Source organism: Hydractinia symbiolongicarpus, chromosome 4, assembly GCF_029227915.1.
Source record: "Hydractinia symbiolongicarpus strain clone_291-10 chromosome 4, HSymV2.1, whole genome shotgun sequence".
Classification (NCBI taxonomy): Eukaryota; Metazoa; Cnidaria; class Hydrozoa; order Anthoathecata; family Hydractiniidae; genus Hydractinia; species Hydractinia symbiolongicarpus.
The window spans coordinates 12,001,145-12,027,009 of NC_079878.1; the positions used below are offsets into that span (position 1 = coordinate 12,001,145).

The following is a 25,865-nucleotide window of genomic DNA, read 5'->3' on the forward strand; positions in this document are numbered from 1 at the left end:
GACTTTCTCTTCTGTCATTGTTATGATTATTAAAAGTTGCGTATTTTTTTAAATCTTTATAAAATTACGTTTACATTTTTTATATATTTTCACTTAGTATAGAAATGTAAGAAAATAGATACAATAAAAATGAAGACCGCAGAAGATGATGCCACAGTTAAAGATGAAATTGAAATAAAGGTCATCAGAAGCAAAGGATTGGTATGTCAACCTTCTGATTCTTTTCATGCTTTATTACATTGCCAATTTTTATTTTTATTTTTGTTTATTTTCATTGTATAAGCAATGAAACTCTGGACATTGTAAATGCTGTAATTTTCAACATTTTAAAAGTACATTTATTAGAGATGAGTATAAAATAGAGACTGGGTGTTGATCAAATAAAGCAGGAAATATCTACAGCTATACCTTTGTCAAAATTTATCACAAATGAATTTACAGATATTTTCTGCAATAAAGTTGTCTTTTTCACTGTCTCTATCTAAAAATAGAATTGAAGACATTGTTTACCTTTTTTATATTCGAATCCATGGAGAAACACGATCACCTTTTTTTGAGGGCTTTTATTAAATTTTTCAATACTTTACGAGGAAATGTTTGTTAGAAACACGTGTAGGTTGAGATTTGAAAACGCTTCTTGGTGCGAGACTATAACCAAAGTAAGTAAAATGCTAAGTAATTGTAAAACAATACAAAAAGCATAAAAAATTTGTGACTTTTGATAATTTTTGTTTTTCTGCACTAGAATATCCTAGGAATACTTCCGGGTAAACTTCCGTTGTATGGACAATGCTATGTGAACTCTTAATTTTTTATTCTAAGTGTATTCTTGTTGTCTTTTGTAGCGAGGCAGTAAGGGACCTCAATTTGTGGTTGTTGCAAAAGTCGAATTTGGGAGTACAGGCTTGGGAGAGTCATCAAAAGTTGAAGTGAAACCTGATAACGAATATGCTGTTTTTGATTTTACTTCAACGTTGGAAGTTGTTGCAAGTGAACCATTGGTTTTGGATGAGCTAACACAGACACCTGTTGTGGGTATGTTGCTTAAGCCTTGTTTACACTACACAAAGTTTAAAACATATTGGCATTATCGTTTTTTTGGTGTTAAGATGTCAGCGTTAAAACTGATATGTTAACATTAATGTTACAGATGACTTCACTGGGGGATAAATAGGCAAACTATGCTGATTTGCTTTTAAGAAAAATGTTAAAAATTAAAATATCTCTCTTGGCATGATTTTTTTTTATTTCTTTTAGTGACATTTAGCGAGATTTTACCGAAGGATAAAAAATCGAAAGAAGAAAAATCAAATGTTTTAGGACAATGTTGCATCGATCTGTTGCCATTAATCAGAGGTAAATAAAATTTCTTTTTCTTCAGGACTATGTTGCTAGCTATTTTCTAATGTCTTTTATGCTTTTACTTTATTCATGAAAAATTAGGTTTCATGGACAATAATCAGCCTTTCTTCGGTTTGGAAAAAGGTTTTAAATTTCCACAAATTTACGCTGCAAACTTGAAATCTCAAATTAGTATTCCTTTAGTGCTGACATAAAACTAACTTCTGGCCTGCATGTTGAATGTTTTGTTAATCTTTAAGTTTCCTAGACTTTACCTGGGTGAAAGTTGTAAATAATAATATATAAATACCATCCATAATCAATGTTGTTGGTGTGTAATGCAAAAATCCAATTTGTTTCAGGTGATCTTAGTTACAGTGTTATAGAATACATCCATCCTGTAAGCGCGACTGTTGCTCCTAATGAAAGTAGTGAACAAGTTCTTGTAAGTAGCATTTTAGAAACATTTGCTTCATAACCACAAGAGACTTCTTTATCCTAATTTTACTAATTCGTTCTAAGATTTTGATCTGTAAGGAAGCCTGTTACACTAGTCGGGGTGAAATCCCAGAGCTAAAATTTGCTCCTGGGTAAACAAAATTTGGGTTACATGTAAAACTTACCCAGGAGTAACTGTAAAAACATTTCACCTAGGGCATAAAGAAAAAAATAGTCATGTGATTACAATTTTTTTTTGCAACATAAATCTGTGAGTGGGATTAAGTTGAATAATTTGTTGTTGTTGTACTATATCACCATTATTAATGTTATTGTATGTTTAACTGTGCTATGAAAAGAATGAAAAAAAATCGTGCAATAAGAATATTTCAGTTCAAAATTAATTTCATCCTGGGGTGAGATACATGTTAACATTGTAATTATCAACTAGCCTAGGGGTGAAATTTCGCACAGAGCAAAATTGGGGTAACCCCAGGTTGAAAACTTATACATGTATAAGGTTAATTTTATCCAGAGCTATGTGTAACAGGTGCTTAAAAATTAGTCAGGAATTAGCTGCCAAAATCTTAATAGTAATTGTAAGGATAGTCGTTAGCCCATGAAAAAATCCACGGGTTCGCCTGTGCTTTTTACACCGCATTGCGTCCGTCTCGCTACCTGCACACCTAAGCTACCATTTTGCGTGACAGACAGAAGGACGGACAAGCGTATACGGGTATTATAATATAGATTTTAATTTTATTCCTCTAATTCGAAAACTTTTTATTCAAATATTTGCAATTCGAACAAATGTCTTGAATTCTTTCTTGATGTCTACTGTAGCTAGTTGCTGACCTGTGTATCAACTCCTTAGCAGACCTGTTGTTTAACCCTAAAAATCCATGCCGTTTTTTTATCTTTTAGCATGGTATTAATTACTCTGTTAAAAAGTATTTATAACGCTGTTAGAAAAAGTAAACTATTTTTTTTCTGTTATTTTCTTATATTTTTTATAACTAGCCTGAAGTTGAAATTTCAATATCAACTGCAAACCCATTGATGACTCCTGAACAGTTGAGCTCTTGGTAAGTAAACAAGTTTCTAACTCTTCCTAAAACTCCCCAAAAAATAAAATCCTATAGAATCTAAAACATTTCCTGATGTTTTGTAAAAACTCTCAAGGCTCTCCTATGTTTTTAGGCAACATGCATGTGTCAAACTCTTTTGGTGGGGTATAAGTCCAAAATATTTATATATTTTACATCAGCTAATGCAGAAACGAAATTTCTTTCACATCCTTAATTCTTGTGATTTTAAGTTACGTTTTCACTAATTCAAATTAAATAAATAAAAAAAAGATATAAAAAAAGAGTTCTTGATTGCAATTTTATTTTTAATTATTTTAGTAACCTGTTAACAGTTTGCATAGAAAGTGCATTTTCTCTACCTGAAGCTTGGAATTTGAATGGTAGTCAATATATGTACGCAGCATGCATGCCTGTACCGATAACTGCCGAAGTAAGCTTTTGTAACAGTTTTTCCAATTTTGCCAGTCAGTGATTTTTGGCAATTAATTTTTTTTATTATTATTAGGATTATTGTCAAAACATAAAAATGACTGTTTATCGACAGTATTTTGTATAAACAGTATGTTCACATAAATTTAGAATCTTGTTTGATTTCTTGCAGAAAGAAGCAATGGTGCTTGTTCCAAGTGGTTTGTACAGAGCTGCAGGAGAAAAGGTTAGTGTTTTAGATTTTTTTACTTATCATAAATTTCAGTTTGATAGTTAGTTTTTATTTTGAATAAAAAGTTGGTTAAAAACTGTAGTTATCTATTAGAAACTATTCATTGCTACTACTAATAAAGCTTATCTGATTTACATCTAAATCAAAGTATTAAGCTTTGAGCCTGCATAATGAATTAAATAGGTTCATTGACTTTCCAAGGAACGATGAGTATTGCGTACCAGACTTTATTTAGTACTGGACTTGAGTATTACCACCTTACTGATTGCCTTAGAGTGCTTGTTTACTTGGTCACAGAATTATTTTCACTGAGCCACTGTTATGTTTCTTTCATTTTAGGAAATGTCAGGCCAGAGGAAGTGGTCATGTGTACCGAATGCATCAGGATCTTGTCTCTACATACCAAACACGTAAGTTTATCACGATAATAATTTAATAACGCTTGCTGTCTGTCTTTGAGCTAAAAGTTACCTAAGCTTACAACTGTTCAGGATCATTACAAGAGTAAGCCTTTTCCTGTTTGCTTCCTTAATATATAGTTATGGTTATGGTGGAGTTTTGTCAAAACAATAAAATCAATGAAATAATGATGACATCATTATAAAAAATGTTGTTGATCTAACGGTAGATGCCCTTTATTTAAGACTAGAGTAATATTTTATACTAGCTTTCTATGATTTCAAAACAGTATGTAAGTCAATTGCAAGATGTTTTGGATGGTTTTTCAAACAATTCTAGACTTAGTATTTTATGACAGTTCACCTACGACTTAAGTTTCTGTAATTTATATGACGTTTTGCATGTGTAGTGTCTTGTAGCGGAGATGATGTGGTGGTAGCACATTCGACTTGTAATCATAAGGTTTCAGGTTCTAGTCCCCACTCCGGCGCACATTAAATGCAGTGTTGTCAGTCCATTTGGTGCCATCTACTAACCGCTAACCGACTTGTGTGGCAGGCAAGCAAGTTAGAGCAATGCTATACGTATTTCTGGCGGTAATGTAACATAGTTACAGTCGAAGGGGAGGAATAGCCAACCGTTAGGATGGAATCCCCTAGGACGTTAGACTTCCCGTTACTTACTTACTGTATAATTATGTTTTTGCAAAACTGAATTGATTTTCTACATTCACTTGCAAAAAATATAATCAAAATTGTGAAAATATATATATGTATCAAAATGTAAGTCCTTAATATTTCACAACTATGTAATTCAATAATTTAGAGATTTTTTTTTTAAAATGCAATATGGGACATCTTTAGGCTTCCCCTTTGTGGTGGTGTACATAAAGATGTGTATATGCTTGATAATCTCATATTTTTGTAAATGCAACTGCTGTTCAAAAACATCTATTTTATTTAACTCAATTAACTCTGAAATTTTATTGTAAGCCTGTGATTTTCACCTTTCAACCAAAAAAAAAAATAATAATAAAAAAAAATAAATGCACTTTTTGAATTTTCACTGATGTTCCCAATTTATAGTAATACATGATGTATTTTTTAATGTAGAGAAATTCATCACAGTGCTTATGAAGATGAAGATGGTGATCTTCGAAACAGAGAGGCGAGTATAGTTTTGTAGTTTGTGAAATATCTGGTCACTTTGATGCGATGAACCGAACGATTTATTTTGAAGAGATATAGCGTGGTCTTCTACCTTATGGCAGGGAACTACAAACCTCTTTGTTTATAGTACAGTTTTTACAACTGATATTTTTTAAGTTGCCAGGAAAACCAGTTTTCCTGTAGTGAATAGCAGAATGAAAAATCTGAAATTTATTTTGAGATAATGAAAATATAAGTATAGTATTACATTGTATTCACTCATATTAGGACATGGAGTTTCGTGTTGAAGCAGAAAATCAAAAGCCACATATTACTTGGAATTCAGAACGGAGATGTTTTTTAAGTTCATCTTCCACAGAATGGTATGGAACTTTTTAGATTAGATATAAAGCCACGTATCTGTACTTTTTTATGCCTTTATTGCGCAAATGTTTGTGTAGGTTTGTTCAGAAGTGAAGAGTTTCCGGATTTTGTGTTCATGTGAAAATTACATGCTGATATTTTTGGAGTTGGTCAGGTGTCTTTAAATTGATCTTGAATTTGTTTAAAAATTAATGTCACACTTTTATTAAAACCACAGACATCTGGGACCTTTTTTTTGCCTGATAGTATTCTATCCTGCCCTCTGAAATTATTTTTTACAAAAATCAATTTCTGTGTAGTTAGTATAGATGGTGGACTATTATTTTCCAGTATAAATATTCTTGTTGACTCTAAGTCCATTAAACTGCATGCAATTCTAAGTTTTGTGATTACTGTCTCTGTGATCGTCTTTTTTTTCTTGATTATATAAAAAAATAGTGTAGTATGGTTTTTTGTTTCTCGTATTATTATCTGTATGCTTTTCTCTTTTTTTTAACAACACCAAAATTTAGCTGAGACTTGATGTTTTTTAAGTTGTTGTAATGCTGACTATCCACAAAGCAAGACCAAATTTGCATGTATAGTTGTTTAGTTAGGTTGGTGTGCCAACCGAAATTGTTTTTTTTTCTGTGAAATAAACTTGTATTTCTTCCAGGCTGGCTGTTACTTACAGGTCGCTTTAATTTTTAAAGGATTTCAGCCTCAGCCTCATGTAGCTTAAGATGTTGCTTTATAAAGAAAAAAAGTGTATTAGTTTCAAAATATTCCTATTTTGCAAAATTTTCAATTCGAGAAAGAGTGTCCTAGGACATTCCAGCTACATTTTTCTGCTCAAACATTACCCAGTAAAGTTTTCGGTTTTGGATGCAATATTGTTGTGTTAAAATAATCTCCTAGTTTACAACAGAAAATTGCCCACCATCGATACTGGCCACTAGAGATTATCAGAACAGTACAACCTACCAATGTAAAAGGCAAAGGGAAAGAAGAGGAACAACAATCTAGCTACCATGGAATTGCATATGTTGATCTGGCACCACTTCTTTATCCTGGTGTCAGTAAAATACGTGGGGCATATCTTGTACACCCTTACAGTGAGGTGGACGCAGAGGAAAAGCTTCAGCGTAAAGGTGTTATAGATGAAGAGGTGGTAAAGACAATAATTGGTGTGATTAGAAGCAGCAGCTCAATTGGACAATCAAACAAATCAAACAAAACAGGAAAAGGCGAAGCTAAAGTAAAGGTTTGTGTCAAAATATTTATGCATTGTTGCTGCTAAAATTATATATTTTTCTACGAAGATTCTGATATTCGAATTGCTGCATTCATGTGGTTTTCAAATATTAACCACTCGGGTTACTTTAATGTTCATCTTCCTTTTTGAATTTTTTCATTTTGAACAGGAGATGTATGCCATGTTTGTACTCATCATACCGAATGAATAATCATTAATATGACTAAATTTTCCAGTTAATTTGCCAAGTAATATATAATTCGAAGTAGTAATTGTTTACTTTACCTATTATGATGGTTGAACAGATTAAATAGGTCACTCTTTATAAACGTATACTCTGTGTCATTACCACTGATGCTGTTTTTTTTTCATTAGCAATCTATTGGTATGATCAAATCAGATATTGATGGTGATGGACATGATGTTCTGGAAAGTCAGGTTGGTTCTTTGTTTGGTAGATAAATGCTTCTGGAGTAGTATGATCTATAGTAAAACATTTTGTTCATTTGTGATTATATAACCCAACGCCTGTATTATATATTTCCTCAAAAGCTTGCATTATCATTGATTATTACTACAGATGCCATTACTATTATGGACATAGTAATTTCATTTATTTAAATTTATTTTTTAGCAATATACAGAATCACGTACTTATGTCATTCTTGAATTAGAGTTAGAGAAACCTTTAGTAAAGAAACGAGAATTGGAATCAATTACGGCCAGGTTAGCGCCTCATCTAGAGATACTGATCTTATTTTACTGACTAAATTTTACGCGTTTTAATTTTCGCGCAAGGGAAAAAAAATCTAATTCGCAGGTATTAATTTTCGCGCGATAACCGTATAAAGGTATTTCACGTTATTTTACATACTAAATTTTACGCATTAAATTTTACGCGTATTAATTTTCGCGCAAGGGAAAAGAATCTAATTTGCGGGTATCATTTTTCGCGCGATAGCAGTATAAAGTTACTTCACGTGTATTAATGTTCGCACAAGTAAAAATAACATGGATAAAACATATAAGTCATAGAAAAGATGCTTTTTATTCACTTCAACTGTAAAATTATCCTGGTTATAACGTTTTAAAAATTTTTTTAAATATGTTTTTTTAATAGAGTTGCTGAATTAATTCCACCTCGATCACCCTTTCCCAAAAAAGAGGGAGGAAGCAAAAAGGTATTGCACATCTTTGTGGATTATGTGTTTGGAAAAGTACAACAAAATATTTTTGTTATTTTGTGCTTATCTCTTTTTCAGGTTGTCGACGATTTTGAACAGGAAATCGCACATCTTGCGAATATTTTGTTAGAAGAATTCAGGTATTTGTTTTGTTTTTTATTTATTTGGTGCACGTAATTTTCACTTTCGGTTTAATAAAAGATGATATTGTTTTTTCAGATCTATGTTTGGTGCTGACTTTTCTCCAAATGATCAGGAAGAGAGGTTAGCTTGAATTACTTTATTGTTAGTGTCTTAGTGGCATCTTTTGGTAATGAGGTTGTTATGCATTTGTAAAAAAAATTCCTCTAAAGAATACTAAACATAGTTGATTCCTGTGGACTAAACCTTTTTCATGTTTGGAAGAGTGGAAAAATACAATGTTAGAAAGACGAAAATTTTAATTTTTGGATTAATTTATAGATCAATAACAGCATATGTGATAAACTGTTTATGTTTTAAAAAAATACATTTATAAACCTAAAACACTAAGAACTTCGTTAAAGTTAACCAACAATTGATTAAAATATACGATTAGGATGCTATCTTTGTTAATCTATGATAGGTGTTTGCCAAGTAACTTTGAAATTAAATTAAGAAGTTAAGAGCATAGAGGTATTATAAAAAATATATCTCTATATCTCTATGTTTAGAGGCATAGTTTGAGTTAGCTGAACGTAAATTTTTATTATGGTATTTTTAGGAAACGAGTTTTTTTATATGAACTGAATACCTCTGGAAAATATTACGCTTTCAAAGAACGTGTGAAGGTTTGTTTAACTTTTTTATTAAAAATAGTTTTTTTTTAATTTCTGATTAACTTAGGGGGACAAGGGCAATGAAAATTTAGGAAAATGGTTCATTTTTTTATGTTTTCGTGTGTGGTAGTCACATGTGTGGCTACCACAGCTGAACTTTAGACTTGACTTCATTTGACTATTTTATTCTGCTAGATTGTTTTGTTTATTTGAAATCTGATCAAATGTAGGAATTCGTGTATTTTTCACGTCGTGGACACACTGACCCTACTAAACCTGGTCTTAATTTATATATAGTCACTGTTTTTTCTTTCTTAGTACTTTGTTGTTAAAATAGTGCGGGAGAAGTTCATGTATACAACTAACTTTGACAATCAAGAAGAACTTCAAGCGTTTATAAGCAAACTTTACATATTTCTGCTTGATCACATGAATCTGGGACTTAATAAGGTATGGTTGACTTCTGGCATGAAAATTTCTGGCATGCTGTAGTATTTAACAATTAACTTCAGTTATATTACGCTGAATTGAAGCTCAAATGTGTTTTATGGATGTATAGGGCTAGGAAAATTATATTTTTATTTATGTATTGTTATTTTTCCCTGTGTTAGTACTTATCAACCGAAGAGATGACTGAGATACCACCACCAATTACTGATTCGAAGATGTTGAAACATTTTGCAAAAGAGGCTGAGGTTTGTTAATGGTGTTGTTGTTGTTGTTGTTTGTTTTTTTGTTGTGTTGTTGTTGTGTTTTTTTAATGTGGGTCGCTGTTGAATTATCAGAAATGTTAAAGATCAGGTAAATAATTGTTCTTAAAGAGCGCTAGGATATATTCAAATTCGGAACTAGCCATTTCGTGGATAATAAGAATGTTTTGCATACGAACATTCTCTTATTGATTTGCAGTCCAGTCAGTAAAATCATGATTTTTTTCTACCTTACGTCCGATTGATCTTTTATGGATTATTCCAGTTTCATTAGCGTATGCAGTGCGTTAAGTTACTTTCGAAGGTCTATAAACATTACCGTTGTTAAGAAACTTTTTAATAGATCTTTAGTCACGTCATACACTGACAGATACTATGGATTTTTGTAATAATGATTGCTTTTTAGTGTAAAGGAAACAATTTTATGGTTAAAAAACCTCATTTATTGTAAAGATACAGCGTAATCCTGATAATTTGAACCTCGAAAACTCGAACCTCGAAAACTCGAACTGTTCTTGAATTTCCTTGAATACCTTCTCATAAGCATCGCTCAATAACTTAAAATTCTAGCAACTCCATTCGTTTTTGAATTCCCCTGGAATCTTTAAAAATAACTTTCTAACATAAATACCATTCGATAAGTCAAACCTCTACAACTCGACTATTCGAGTCATTATTCCGTTTCCTTATTCTACACCCTTTGATAACTCAAACTCTGGAAAAGGATGTACACAAAATCTGTCAAATATTCTACATTTCTTAATAAAAAACTGCATACTTCATTTATTTCGAAGAACGCTTGGAGCTCTTTGTTAATCTTTTGGACTTTGAATGTTTTTAATTCAACAATTCCCAAATGAGCGCCCTCCTCCTGAAAAAGCACTATTCCATCGTATAAGTGCTTGTTTGACAATACAAAGGGGGCTCACTCAAGGAAAGCGCCTAATATATGCAGTGCTTATAGAAATTTGTACTTGAAGGTTAAGAATTTGTGTGAAGATAGATTTGTGTATAAGGACTTTCAGAACTTTTTTGTAAATATCAAAATAGAAGGAAATAATAATTATCAATATCGAACCAAGTCATGTAATGATTATGTTTTTCTGCTCTGGATTGACGAATCAACAGAAAGTGTAAATTAAAAATGTATTGAAGTTGAATAATTGAGTTGTTGGTATTTGGCAAAAAAACAAACAAAATTAACAACGGAGTGTGGAATTATTCTGCCCTCTCGAGAGCGCTTTATTTTTCCAGTACTTTAGACCGCGTGATACTTATATCTGGCTTTCTTTAACAATAATCAGTGCAATATACGAAGGAATATATTATTGGCTCTTGCATCAATCAAGCGTGGGGGGTGCGTGGGATTATGCCACAAAAAATAAACGAATGTTACAATGAACATCACAAATAATTTTTTATTCATCAAGGATACATTTTTCACTGTTTATATATAATTGATTTCAAACTGAAATAAAAAACAACAATAACATAAATTACCATTTTTTAAAAAACTTATCTCTTAACAAATTTTTTACTCAAATCTAGTGGATTACTAAGCGATATGGTCACAGTTGAGAGAGAAGTGATATTAGTGCTGCAATAAAGCAAGTGCTAATGATCGTTGTTTTGTAAATTTATAGTTTTCTCTCACTTTAGTAGTGAATATTACTGCTTGCCATTTGTTTTTAAATGTCGTGTGTGATATGGTACGCTCATGAGGAATATTTTATAGTTAATAATATTACAAAAAAACAATTTTTTTTATTATTATTTTTTTGTTTATGGAGGGGGAAGAAAGATATTACTATGGTTGTGCCTTTTGCTTATGACTTTCAGAGAACTTTGAATGGGTGAATAGTTCATCACATGTTGTAGAGACAAAGGTTAAGAGAGAGGAAAAGAGAAAGGTTAAGAGAGAGGGAAAGAGAAGGAGAAGAGAGAGAGGGAGAGAAAAAGAAATTTGCTTGGCTACTGGAGATTGACGAAACGGTCATTTGACTCGATTGCCTCACATTTAAAATCGATTGCTGCACAGAAATTAAAGCTGTACTAACACTAAAGCTTTTACCGTTAAACTTTTGATGCGATGTGAAGTTGGACAGAAATAGACAGGCTCGCCTCGTTTTGACCAGATTTGGGTAAAAAAATAAAATTGTTCTATTTTCAACAAAATTATTACAATTTGAACAAGCAAAACATACTGAACATGTTCCGTTTTGACCAAAAATTATCAGTGTTTGACCAAAAATGATCGGTTTTGAAGCAAAAATGATCAGTTTTTTAACCATTTTTGGTTAAAAAACTGATCATTTTTGCTATCAGTTTTTAACCAAATCAGTTATCATATCAGTTTTTAACCAAATCATATCAGTTTTTAACCAAAAAATATCAGTTTTTAACCAAAAAATATCGGTTTTTAACCAAAAAATATCGGTTTTTAACCAAAAATTAAATTAATGCAATTATAACTGTCTCAATTTATTATATTTGTTTTGTTTTATATGATATCACAAAATGGGTCGGAGTTTAAAATTCTCGTTTCCGATTTTAGCCTGCAGGAAATTTTTAGTATTATCAATTTTCTCTTTTATTTTAAGTATATTTAAAGAGCTGTATTTGCAAACGTTATTGTATTTCTCTTACTACAAAACACATTCTCCTCGAAAAGCTATTTTAAGTTGAAAAGGAAGTGAAACTTTTTCAAAAAAATACGCAATCAGCAATTTGCGTGTAACGTTTAATTGGTTTATATATGTGCTTTTCATCTGTTTAAGATTTCTTCCTCTATGTATTGACCTTGTGTATTGACTTGGAAAAACTTGTAGATTAGTTCACACGCCGTAAACAGAAATCATTTTTAGAACTATTTTATGTAGGTTAAGAATATTAATAAAAGATAGCACGTAGATTTGGATTGAGTATGGTTGCGATAACATGTTTGTATATTTTCGGCATCGCTGTGGCAATTCTTGCTGTCATAGCACACATTATTGGGCTCTGGATTCTCTTTTCCATCAAGGCTGGTCACACTAACCAGAATATAATCATGAAGAACTTTTCGGTATTTTCTCTCATCTCGTGTGCGATGCTTTTGTTTCGAGGAATTTATGTATACGTGCACCACAAGGAGCAGTTGAAGACAGCGCAACTTTACGAAGTTACGAACGGCATGTTTTTAAGTGCGGGAGTATGTTACGTGATTTTACTGTTTTTTCTCAGTATCGACAGACTTATTGCGATCCTTCACCCGTTAAAATATCGAGCTTTATACTCCCCTGCCACCTGTCATCGGTGTATGCTCGCAACGTGGATATTATGCTTGGTAATTTTGGTGATATTCACAGCTATACAGAATCGACAGGTTCAAATTTACGGCTATTACGCGACGACGTGCTTCGTTTCAATATTACTTATATTTATCGCCATCACTTACGGCAAAATATTTCAGAGCATACGCAGAAGTAACGTCAAGGTTGCTTCGGAGAAAACATACAAACGAAAAAGCAAACAGGTCGTGGTGCCGTTCGTCATTGTTGTCGTTATGATGGTGTTTTACGTCGTGCCTAGTTTGGTGTTGTTGTTGTTTCACAGGAAACTGTCGTATTTAATACTAGCCGGCACTACTTTGTTAACGACGTCGTTGGGCATTCTGTTGGATGGAGTTGTGTACGTGCTGTTTCCTGTTAAGACGAGGAACTACTTGTGCTACAAATTGAATCGATGCATGGACCTTTTTCACATTCCATAAGTAATGCTAATCTATTAAGACGAATCACTGAAAATAAATTGAATTTTTAAGCAAGAACATCAGATAAAGTATCTATATTTTTATTTTAATTTTAAGCAAAGTGTAAAAATATAATATATAATATCACCTTCTTCTTCCATCACGCTCCCCCCTCTCTTTATCACACCCCTCTTACTACCTTTCCACGAACTTGTTTTAGGCAACGTTTGTTTATAAAGGTGACCTGAACGCGTTGGAATTAACCTGCGCGGCATATTTGAAAGCGATGACGAGGTCCATTTGCTTTGACTTTAATTTATTTTAACAAAAATTATTTCCATCAAAATTCAGTTGTTGTTTTTTTTCCTAAATGCAAAACAGAAAGATTTGTCGTTATGTTAACCAAAACTGTTAAATAATGTTTGCTTTAATTATTTAAACTTCTTTTATGTAACAAACTTTCACAGCTTGGTTCTGTATTTTATTTTATTTTTAAGACAATATACGTCATGTTGTCACATTAGGTGTTTTTTTATCAATCTATCAACATACCGACATACCGGTGATACAAATGCTAGCTGGCAAAACTATCGATAAACGCTTTTTCGGCCATCAGACATATTTCGTTTAAGTTGATTAATTTTTGCGAAGACTTTTTTGCAAAAAATAAACTTTCGCGAAGAACTTCTTCAAGAAAAATATTTTTTACGAAATTAGCAAGTCCTAATATTTCGCGAGAATTAAATTTCGCTGGTGATTTTTCTCTCTAATTTATACCGTTTTTTAAGAGCTTTATAAAATTCAAACTGCCGGAAGTTAACTTAACTATTGGATACAATGATTAGAAATTCAAAAGAAAGAAAATAGTAGCTATGAACTATAAAAAACTTTAAATTTCGCGAGAATTAATTTTCGCGAATAGCGAGTTTGCTAATAATTTTGCCGAAAATAATTCTCGCGAAAATAACAAAAAATCAGCAAATCTTAATTTTCGTGATAAATAATTCCCGCAAAAATGAATTCCCTTATAAGAAAACTTGACAAGTATGTACCTGAATGTAAATCTCTGCCTGCAGAGTACACCTGTATTATGCTCAGGTGGTAAGATTTGTAATACTTTGAGAAGGTGAATCACACGCCCGCCGCTGGTCATAATAATAAAAAAAAACCTCGCCTCTGAAAGATAGTTGTCTTTGTCCGGAGGACTTTTTTGTAGGTAGGAAATTGGTGATTGGATACGTCGATTGGGCGAACGACAATTTTTGTGTATAAATTAACTATTAAGTAAAGTCTTGTTCTTACCTCTTTTACTCGACATATGTAGATACAAAAATTGGATTTTTTACCGTAAAAGGCTGAATAAACCCCTAACACCATTGCTTAATTTTTTAGGTGTATAACGGCAGGGTGGGAACAAATAGAAGGCAGCGTGCGTTAGAAATTAAAAATAGGATCAGAAGTAAAAACAAAATTAAAAAATTGGGTATCTGCGTACCAGTGTTTTTGTGTTTTCACACCTTTTTAATCAGCACGGCCAAGAAAATGATATTTTAAAACTAGAACCTTGTTCGAACAAATGCACATGTTGGAAAATTATGCCCTGCGTATCTTTAAACTGCAGCCGCAAGTCGAAAGAAAAACGTCAAAAGAAGTTATAATTTAAAATGATTATTTTAGCTAAATATATAAAAAAATCACATTAAATAAAAACTGTTTTAATTATTAGTTATACATTTAACACGGAATTATATACACTACTATCCATGCAATGTAATGTTTTTGTACAATTTGTTGTAGTAGCTAGTGTACAATGATGTACAATTATATACAAGAAGGATATAAATAGTTTACACTTTAGTTTCGATAATTCTTAAATGTACAGAAAACAAAAGATATTCGTTTCTTTTGTAATTGGTTTAATAGGAAGCTGCTAGTTTCAAATCAAATTGATTTGACCTAAAAGAAAAAAAACATGTGACATCAGATGTCACAATATATTATACATCGTGATTTTATTTGCACAAAATCTTGTACGAGAATATACAATTTCGTACAGTTAATTGTATACAATATATTGTAGCAGTGGAAACTATCCTTAAGAAGGATATGGCATCATTTAACTAAGATAAACAAATAATAAAGAATTATATTTCACTTCTGAAGGCTGTTTCCGTTTGACTAAATTTTTCGCTTTGCAAAAACTCATAAGTATTTTTTTAGCGCATGCTCGCGTTGACAAAATTTTAGATTTGTGTAGTGTACATGCGGTAAGACAAATGCTCCTGAGCGTATGCGATATAGCGAAAAATACAGTCAAATAAAAAGACCCTAAAAGTGTCATTAACCTTTTTTTATCTGTAAGAAGAGTTGCATTATTTATATATATATATATATATTTTTTAGTCAGTAATCCGTGGATAAATCCACAGGTTCGTCGTCCTTTATTAACCGTATTTCGTGTGTCTGGCTACTGCGGTTACCATTTTGCATGACAGACATTTTACGTTTATTATGATATAGATTATATGTTAGGTATTAACATGCACAAGGATGAGGTTTTTCTATCATTTAACGTATGATTTTATCCATATTGTTTATATTTTACACATTTAACCTGCGCACATGTCTAAAATACTAAATAATTCTAGCAGTACGTTCCTACGCCATTGAGCTCACTCTGCTCGAATATTTTCTGTACGTTCGTTGTATCATGGACTTTAATTCTCCTTGATATAATATATACATGATGCCATCCAACATTACTCCAATAGTTAGAACCGGCACGTAAATACCATTGAGGTAGTATGCTTTTAATTTGCAAACAATAAAAATGTACACAGTGCTCGGTGCAATGTAAAATATCGTGTAAACGAGGATGATTAATAATGGTACCCTCAATGTGTGTTTTACTTCGCTTGACCATCTGGTGTTCCTTCCCTTTAAACAGGAGAACATCTTTATGTAAGAAACCACTACAAAGAAATAGGTCAACATAAGTACGGCAATAAGCATCATTCCTGCAACCATACTCTTCCACTGCGTGTATGTTGACAGCGTTGCGATCAGTACCAGTACACTGCACAACCAGGAGAGGTATATAGTGTTGCAGCATTTTCGTGTGGTGTAAAAACAATGGTACGTCAGCGGCCTGGTAACTGCTATTAACCTATCAACGGTTTGAATAACGATGGTGAGGATATATTCCAGTTGAATTGATATGATAGCCGTATTAGTTCGGTTGTAGTGTATTGGTAGTTTCCTATCAGGTTCATTGCGCGCTGTGATTGGTATCTGATAGGTGTAAACGGTGCGGGGCAGTTGGATCAAGCAGAAAGTGATTGACACTACCGATAGGTTTAATAGAATGAGGTGTTGATTTTTCCAATGCCGTCGTGTTTTTACGATGGTGTAAATGCCAGTCAGATGAACCAAGATGGTGTTTGCGTGAAGAAAGAAAGCTATAGTATATAAGATGTTATATATCATTTTAATTTCAATTCTTCACCTCAAAACTGAAACAGCAGACGAAGATATCTGAATGCGATCTGTTTTATTTCTATGATTGTTCCATTTGTTACCTTCTATTTTCAGCAGTAAAATGAAATACATAAAGTTCTTTTCTTAATACTTTTTTCTTGCTTTCCCAATAACAGATATTCTTTTTTTATTCTTCTTTTGACCAAATCCTTTATCTCACCAAGCAGCTTTCAATGCTTCACCTAAGATGTCACGGACAAATTTCGCACTGTTTGCATAATATTTTTAGTTTAAATCTATATTAAATAGAATGTATAATAAATAGAAGTTATCAAAAATATCAACAGATCTTTTTTTCCATAACGGTTCCGATTTACCAAGTAAAGAAAAGACCAGCTGTATCACCATTTTTTATTTTGGTGTATTTATTGTGTAGCTAACTAGTTATTTTTATCTTTCGTTTTTTATTGCCAGCATTCTAAGAACAGCTCGTTGACGTCATAGCTAATTCATGCGAAACCCTAAATGTTGTAAAAGTCACGGCAATGGCGATAAAACAAGTGTATTAGCTCTGCAAACACTTTCCCTCAATCAATTTTTATAAATCGCAAAGTAAATGCGCCACTTATTGTATCAGCCATAATGTAATTTTTTTCTATTTTTTTTTGTTGTTGTTTTGTTTTGGTTTTGCACAACTTGTTTTTAAAGAAATATAGAAGTTGACGAAAAGTTCAACGAAATGATTTTTAGGTCTTAAGGTCTATTCCAATTAAAGTTCTTATTTTTGTGCAACATTTTTTGTGTCGCTACATGTGTTTTTTATTAAAGTAATAACGGTGATTGTTTGAACAATTGTTCCACAATTTTCATGTTAATGGAAACAACCTTAATTAGTGTTAAAAAAAACTTAAATCAAGAAAATGCTATATAAGGTCTGTGCATGAACTCTTCTTTGTTCCTTGGTTTTTGTCAAGCTTGATTTTCATTAAAAGAAGAACTGTTTAGCAACAGATGTACAAAACTGATCGTTACGACTTTGTTTAAAACGCACGAGATGCTGCACAACAAATATTGTAGAAGATGCAATTTTTCCAGTCTCTGCAACGGTTGCAATTAAGGGCTTTATTGGAAACTACGTTATTGTTGTTGTTGTCGTTGTTGCCGTCTTTGTTGTCGTCGTCACCTTCGTTGTTTTTGTCGTCGTTTAAGATCTTTACTATTTCATTGTCTTTTTATCTCTGTAGGTAACATTTAGGTACGATCTTGCAGCGAAATATTACCAAGAGGTAAGAGGTACTAATTATTTTATGGTTTACGTACTTTGAAGAGATTATAACCTTATCAGCGAATGTTCATGCTACTTAAAAAGAAAAAAAAGAACTATTTTAAAGATAAAATATTTTATCTTTAAAATAATAGCCTCCAAATATAGACATATCATATAATATTAGATCTTACGAAGTGTTTTAAAAGTTTTTTTCGGCGAATTTAATTTGATTTTTTTTGAATTTTATTAAAGCTAGGAAAATTGAATTCCCTTGAAGATTAGGGTTTTTTTATCTTGTTGAAAATAGGTGAAAACGTGTACAAGATTTTTAAAATGGAAATCTATCTCAAGCCTTCACTTCACTCTAATACAAAAAATATCTGTTAGGTCAATCTTTGTCCTTAGTACAATATAGTACGACAAATAAATATAAATATATATGACAAATAAAATATTGGCAAAATTTACAAAAAGCTTACGAAATGGATGGGATTAAATAGTTTTTCCCCTGTTATAGCGCATTGCTCGATACAAAGGTGATGTGGAATGCTGGTTGGATTATGGAGTGTTTTGTTTGAGTATTGAAGATACACAAAAAGTATGCCGTTACTTATTTAAATTTGTTTTGTCTCAATTAACCATACAAATGTGGTATTAAAAGATGTGTTAAAGACATCTCACGACTTAAGTGAACTTTCTTAGGTCATTTAAAGAATGGTTATATTGCGCGACCGCTCTTCTGTGAAATCAAAGAATTAGCGACTAAAAGCATCTTTAAGGATATGCAGCTTACATATCCTGCCCGTTCAACATACAACTTCTTATAAAAAAAGTTTAGACAATTACAGTGCGTCCTCCTAAACTCTCTGAAACTATTTTCAGGCTGAAGAATGCATCAGAGAAGTCGTAGCAATTAATCAATCTCACATGAAAGGGTTAGTGTGTTTAATTTTGTGTTTTGTTACGTCAGTAGAAAATTACTTTTATGTTGTGAAAATGATCCATGAATTACCTCTATAAATTGACTGTGTTTGAAAATCGTGACATTCTGCAGATTAAAAGTGTCGAATTAACTTTGTGTCTCACTCTGGACACACGTCTAACATTTCTGCGATGTGAAAGGGTTCACCATAAAAAGTTAAATTTCATAAAACAAACCGCGTTTTCTCATTTAAAACACCAATGTGAAGTTTCTACTTGCGCGAATAATTACCACTTAGTGGTTACGAGTTTTCCATCTCTAATATAATTTTGAAATACTATGGCTCAGTTACTGCTTTTGTTTGTGGCTAAAAAAGTGCTTTTCACCAAAAGATATATTTTTACTATATACCACATTCTCTTGCTTGTCCTTACGTTAAGCTTTCATCTTTTCTTGTTGCAGGCTTCTGTTAAATGCTCAGATGTGTCTTTTGCACGAAGAATACGAGATAGCAGAAGAGTTGTTGGACGCTGTCACCTACATGTATCCTGACTGTGTGCTGCCATGGGCATTGTTAGGTATGCTAAGATTTTTTCTCTATTGATAATAAGTAAAATGTGGTATTTAAGGAATTTTTATTTCCATAATAAGTATTTCCATTTTTTTAATTAATTTGCTTTTATGCTCCAGCAACCTATATCCCCCAGCTGATCTTGAGCTCAATGCCTTAAAAAATTTCTGTGCCTAATTATTCTAATTTATTTTAATTTATTCTAATTTATTCTAATTTAATCTTTAGGTTTATACTACTCTGGCGTGGATAACACTATCATGGCGGAAAGAGCTTTTAAAGAAGCAAACAAACTTCTGTGTGCTAAAGAAGAAGATGAAGAAAAAGAAGAAAAAAAAAGTAAGCTGTTTTCATTTTGTTGTTTTTGCCGAATAATAAGATGTATTAAGTTATGAACAAAAAAAACGGAAATCACGTTGGCTAAGTTGTTAATAGTAAGTGTCGTAGAAAAAAGCAAATTAATCCTCACGCAGAAAAAAAAGGTGTGATATAAAGGTTGATTTACACTGCTCTAAATGTTCTTAGTTTTAGCTCCTGTCGATGAAGATGCAGATACAGTAACGGCGGTAGATAGTGAACTTACAGACAAACTTAGTGGTATGCACATTACGGAATGTATCAAGAAGAAAGAGGATGGCTTAATCCGTGAGACAATTTTTCTACAAACTGCGCATTTTCTTCTGGACATGCATGTCGTTCAGGTTTGTTTACATCTTACTCCGATTTCTTTTACGCCATTGGCACGCCCCCGACGCCCAACGCCATGTGTAGCGTGTCACTAATTAAGTGAAGTATTTGACCTTGAATTTCAGTGACTTTGAGTACAAAAGCGAATTCTAATGTTACGAGAAGGGGGTGAACTTTGAGATTTTTATATGCATTGATTATAAAGCTTCCGCAACCGATGCTTTTATTTCACCTTTTTTAATTCTAGCATGCAGTAAGTAGGTTTCTCTCTTGTTGGAAGATGGTTATATCAAAAAATTCTACATGCGCGCTTGTGTGTGTAAATTTTTTTTTGCTTTTTACTCTTTTGTTGCTGAAAAATTAGTTCAAAATCTTGCAACGATGTATTTTTTATGAATATTGTGATTGACCTGCAGTCAGTTGTGTGTATTATGTAGCAGTTCGTAATGTCCAAAGCGAACATTAACTAATATTTTATAACCGATTAAGTTGTTTTTGCCGGTTTTACGCCTGATAATAAACTCTGGTATATTAATTGATAGTTCTATTATTTCACTGTCATTACTCCAACAAAAATCGTTAGGTTTTCAGGTACAGAAGTTACTCTTCAATTTTTCTATTTTTATGTTTTATTTTGAGGGTATTTTCAACTTGCGCGAAAATTGCACAAAATTTGTACGAATATGAGAATTTATTAGATGTATAGATAAAATAAATGTGTACGATATTAGAAACTAAATGGTTCTCACCAGTTTAGTTAATTAGCTAAACTTCACTAACGTCTATATTTTTGCAGTTTAGAATCACGTGTGTTTTTGTTTTACAGTCAAGTACATTCTTCTTTTTCTTTTTAGATGGCCGAAAGAGCTCTAGCTCACGAGCTTACTTCGCAGAAAGAAATAACAAACGTGTTGTACTATGAACTTCTTGGACAACTTCACATGCAGCAGAAGCAACACACATCTGCTTTACATGATTTTGAGCAAGCACTAGTGTTGCGACATGAGGTGTGTTTTTATTTGATCCAAGAATCTCTACGCCTGCTACAGTAATTTTCAAGTATTTTAGTTTAAGCTTTTCAGGCTACAACTGCAAAAAAATAATAATGGTTAAAAGCTTCCTTCATTTCTAAAAAAGGCAGACAGTAAAAAACTTTTTTTCTTAATTTTTAGAAATTAAAAGATATACAGAAATTGAAAAATATGCGAAAATATTAGCGCAAAATTCTTAATAATTTATTCGTCTTTTTTTTTAAATGTGGATTTGGGGCTGTTTAATAATTTCGTAATGCTAAATTTGTCTTTTTATTCGAAAACATATTTTGAGTGTTGTAGTAAACGTTCGAATTGACACTAAAGTACGATCTACATTACGGAAAAATTCGGGAAAATAAAAACTAAAACGTTTCTATCGCAAATAAATATTTAAAAATATTCATCAAATTTGAAATCGAATACTACCCACCCCTTTTATTTACCGTGACGCGCATCACGAAAAACAGGAAGAACTATCCATCCCCCCCTTTTAATTAGCTTTTTCACTCAATTCAGCTTCTGGAGGTCCAGTTTTGGTGACATGTTGTCACAAGTCTTCCTAAATCTCCACTTCTCATGTTATTCTTCAGCTTCAAGTACACGTTAAGTTTTGGTAAAATTCAGTAATTTGTTGTAGCTGATTAGACTCAGACAAGTGTCTGAGTGAAAATTTTTGATACTATATTTTTGCGGAACGTCGAAGTAAATACATATTTAGGAAGTGTCTAGTGCATATAACGGAGGAGGTAGCTGTTTCATTTTAACGTATTTCTGTTCCTGACTTATGCATCTATGAGTAACTGTCTTCATTAACTATTGATTCAAAGGATTTTTACTAAAGAAATACCCTTAACATTACATATTATCACAGTATATTTCCATCTCTCTTTCAGAACCCAAAAGTCTGGTCATTAAAAGGACACGTGTATTATATAACTGGTGATTTCACTGCTGCAAAGGAATGCTATGAAAGATGCATGGCTTATACTGAGGATGCTCCAGATATGCATGCTGTGTACATTAGATTAGCGAATATCTATCTGGAGAAGGAGAAGAATGTTAGTAATGTGCCAACATTAATATAACCTATATAATGTCTTTTTGCATTGACGGTGTGTCCTGGAACGAAACCTTCATGCTGTCCTTCATATGTTGGGGTTGTTGGTCTACTGTCGGTCCGCTTGTATACTCAAAAAAAGTTATCTTAAGTGTTTCAGACTTCTAACGCCTGACAAAATATTGAGACAAGTTGGCAAGTATCAGAGTCATTTTTAACAGCGAACTCAGGATATTATGTTTTAAATGTGTGGCACCTTTTTTTTTATAAGCAACACAAAAATTTAGTTGCTTAACTTTTCGCATTTTACAAATAACTGATGGAAATTTTTACCTGCATTGTTGTTTTAGTATATAAAAGCAAAAACTGCATACTTAAAAGTTTGCAAGTCGTCGCCATCCTGTGTCACGTGGCTTGGAACAGGAATATCATGCTATCGGGTACGATTATTTACTTGAGTAAAAGCGATAATTTTAATTAAACGTTAATGTAACAGAAAAGGCTATCAACAACAGACAGAAGTTGTGTATTTATTTCAAAACTTAATGCTTTTAAATTATTTTTTTATTTACAATAAAAATTCTTGTAAAACCGAAAATTGACTTTTGGTTAGTGCTTCGTTAGTTGTCTTTTTTTTCCTATTCTCTTAGTCCAGTACCTATTATCGGGGCCTTGTGATTTTATTGCCAAATTTCTTCCTTTAAAAGCGTAGACACACGTAGGCTGAGATAATTGTAGGGAACAAAAATGGAAAGATATAGAGAAATTAAACACATTTTCCATGCTAAAAATACTGTCTATTTCTCAAATTGCGCTATAAAAGTATATTTTTGTCAAAAAATTATAAATTGGGACGACGTACTAAAAGGTACATTTAAGCTGATAGCATAAAAATCACACCATTCAAATATACTCTACTTCAGTACTAAAACGGTATTTTGCTTTTTAACGTTTAGTTCCGAATTTATATACCAAAGTTGCTTTTCGTACTTCTCCGTTGTACTTTTTATCCCTGTGATAAAATTTTAACAATTCATTTTTAAGAAAAAGTAGACACCGTTTGAGAGCTCAGTATACCCAGAATATTACCATTTTAGTTTTGTCTCCATATTCATAAATGTCTATACCTTTTAGCCAAAAACGTGAGGTTATCAAGCAAAAAATTTTTTTGCGATATCGAGATTTCGAGTTTGTCAACAAATTATATTTGATTGAAAATAATTTTTGAAACTAATGTTTTTGGTTTTATATTTTCCCTTTTTCTTGTTAAATATTTTTATATTTCATTCAAAATAAATATTTTATGAATTGTAGGATCTCCAATGATATAAAAATAACAACATTTAAAAACAACGATTTGGGTGTTTCGTACATCCTTAATCTTTGAAAATAAAAACTATATGTTTAATTTTTCAGTTAAACGAATTAGATAGCGCTGAGCAGGCACTCAATGAAGCTAATATCCTGGACAATAAGAATCCTGATGTTTGGGCTTACTTGGCGCTGGTATGTCTCAAGGTAAGGGGTACATTTCAGTAGCACTAGATGTACATTAAAATTGGTTATGATTTGATTTGATTTCTCACTCTTATGACTGATTCTTATTCCTTTTTTCATTCTTTCTCATTAAGATTTTATTTTAAACCTTAAATGATTCTTAATAAATGCAAATGGTACAGCTGTCGTACCTAAGATATTTTTGAAAATTTAGGTCTTTTAGCCTAAATCGCGAAATTTAATCCTGCAAAAATATGCAAATGCAGTATTTCGCAAAAATACATATCGCGAAGTTCGAAATTTTCCAACGAAAAAATTCAAAACGACAAGTTTAGGGTACGAAATATTTTCCTATAAAGTTAGGTCTCAATTTATCCTTTAACACATCCATATCAGAATGTTGTATCGGTTTCAGCGCAAGTTCGATTTCCAATATATATTTGTTTTGGAGTATATGTTATGTAATGAAAATAGTTTTGGTTTTGTATAAATAGTGTTTGCATTATTCATTATATGATACTAATAGGTAGACCGGACACTATCATGGCTACGCTCGGTATTGTTGTCCACTTTGTACTTTGTACTGCAAAGATACAAGTTAATATTAAGAATATGCTTAGTATTTTGGTGTATAAAAGCACAGATACAATTGCCTGTGATTTAAGAGATTTACTTAGAATTGATTTTTCTTCACAGAAAAGACGACATTTAGAAGCCGAACATTGTTACAAGTATTCCATCAAGGTATGTGTACATATGTAGTACGGTTTAACTTGGGTTTTTTTGCCGAACCGGTTTTCTACTGTGGCCGTCAAAACTTTTTTCTGAAGACCACGTGATTCAATGCCAATAGATTTGGTATAAATTTAGTTGTTGCTAGTGGATCGATCGATCTGTTTAATGATGTCTAAATCTATTCGACCTGGCATTAAGTTTTTAAGGAAAACGGGTTTCCAAAATGTTTAAAAAATACAAACATGGAAATCTGAATAAAATGCAAAATATATTAAATATTAAAAAAAATATTAAAATGCACAAATCCTCTTTCTTGGTTTTAGTTAACAAAACCAAATTTGGGAAAATTTTACTTTCCATTTCAATATATTACCACACACCTTTTTTAAAATAAAACTTTCTTCCTCTCTTATTAAAAACCACTCTGAAGTATTCAGATGGGGAGGAATGTTTAGTATAATTGGGGAGTGAAGGAAATTGAAATGCGTATGTCTTAATAAGTCTTTAAAATCATTCTAAGGAACGCAAGTAAAAGGTATAATGTTCGCAGGAGGTCTTATAACACAATTTGAGTAAAAAATAGAAAAATAGCCCTTCCGTACCTATTTATTTAAGACCCGAGGATATAAATCCAGCCACTGCAATTTGTTAACACGTTTCCCAACTACCTACTACTAATTTAAAAATAAAACCACATCCCATCTCCTCCTCCTTAGTAAAAACTCCACATCCCAAAAATGTGGTTGAGAGTATTACAGATTATTAAAAAAATATTAATTTTAAAAAAAACTTTAGTGTCCATGTTAATACCAGTATTTTGTCTATCCGTTTAGGTTGGTAACTTACATTCCTGTGCTCTTTCCGCTATTTTAAGAAACCAGGGTGTTATTAAATCGCAAAATGCATTAAACTCGCTCCTATAGTGATAACCCCCGTCCAAGTAAATTTCATTACTTCATGCTAACAGGCGGGCAAGAATGCACAAAATAACAATGCTGGAAATATTTACGACTAGTTTTTTTAATGCATAACAGCGATTGTTAAAGAATTTTTCGAAATGCTAAATGCCTATGAAGCTAAGAAATGTCATTAGTGTATTATATATTTCGTTATAGCTTGGTGTTTACGATGAAGTACTGATCAATGAGTTAAAAGAAACGATGACTGAAACTGGCTTTGATACTTGCGTTCTTTGACGGATTGATGGATTGATAGAAGGATTGGGTATGTTTCATCCAAAATGGTGACGTGGTGGAAGAATACTTTTAGTAGACTGAGAAATTGTTCCTTTATTTTGTTTATTTCGAGAAGTTGATGATTTTCTCATGTTCCCGAGGTTTCACAATTAAAACAGTTTTATAGCGATATATTTTTCTATATATTTGTTGAATTTTGGTGCGTGTACATATTTCCATATAGCTAAGTTATTCAAATTAATATATATTTTTAAGTGTGATATATTCTCCTAAAATTAATTTAAACTTTATCTGTAGTATTTTTTCGC

General features: G+C 32.1%; 2 protein-coding genes across 3 annotated transcripts; both read left to right on the plus strand.

The window, feature by feature from the left end:
* The first annotated feature begins 76 nt into the window (after positions 1 to 76).
* Positions 77 to 25,847, plus strand: LOC130641296 (cilia- and flagella-associated protein 70-like). Of its 2 annotated transcripts, none has more exons than XM_057448034.1 (31): positions 77 to 201; positions 846 to 1,035; positions 1,258 to 1,356; positions 1,704 to 1,786; positions 2,800 to 2,864; positions 3,186 to 3,297; positions 3,469 to 3,522; positions 3,868 to 3,938; positions 5,040 to 5,094; positions 5,364 to 5,458; positions 6,357 to 6,702; positions 7,069 to 7,131; positions 7,328 to 7,419; positions 7,814 to 7,874; positions 7,956 to 8,017; positions 8,097 to 8,141; positions 8,620 to 8,686; positions 8,993 to 9,124; positions 9,286 to 9,369; positions 17,836 to 17,877; positions 18,376 to 18,456; positions 18,741 to 18,793; positions 19,243 to 19,358; positions 19,580 to 19,690; positions 19,877 to 20,052; positions 20,893 to 21,045; positions 21,966 to 22,130; positions 22,480 to 22,569; positions 23,546 to 23,647; positions 24,323 to 24,370; positions 25,477 to 25,847. In XM_057448034.1, the coding sequence occupies exons 1-31, from the start codon at positions 130 to 132 to the stop codon at positions 25,555 to 25,557; spliced, it is 3,066 nt and encodes a 1,021-aa protein (XP_057304017.1). In that variant the 5' UTR covers positions 77 to 129; the 3' UTR covers positions 25,558 to 25,847. The 2 variants fall into 2 exon arrangements, with proteins under 2 accessions (XP_057304017.1, XP_057304018.1); XM_057448035.1 differs by having other exon boundaries at positions 19,883 to 20,052.
* On the plus strand, positions 12,086 to 16,612 carry LOC130641306 (olfactory receptor 14I1-like). Its single transcript, XM_057448048.1, has one exon. It carries the CDS (start codon positions 12,308 to 12,310, stop codon positions 13,133 to 13,135), a length of 828 nt encoding a protein of 275 aa, XP_057304031.1. The 5' UTR covers positions 12,086 to 12,307; the 3' UTR covers positions 13,136 to 16,612.
* Positions 25,848 to 25,865: the final 18 nt, after the last annotated feature.

Bases quoted from the DNA above. Each gene is read 5' to 3' on its own strand.
- LOC130641306 (XM_057448048.1), top strand. From the start codon at position 12,308: ATGGTTGCGATAACATGTTTGTATATTTTCGGCATCGCTGTGGCAATT.
- LOC130641296 (XM_057448034.1), top strand. From the start codon at position 130: ATGAAGACCGCAGAAGATGATGCCACAGTTAAAGATGAAATTGAAATA. The intron at 3,298-3,468 runs GTAAGCTTTTGT...GATTTCTTGCAG, and splicing joins CTGTACCGATAACTGCCGAA to AAAGAAGCAATGGTGCTTGT. The intron at 20,053-20,892 runs GTTTGTTTACAT...TTTTCTTTTTAG, and splicing joins TGGACATGCATGTCGTTCAG to ATGGCCGAAAGAGCTCTAGC.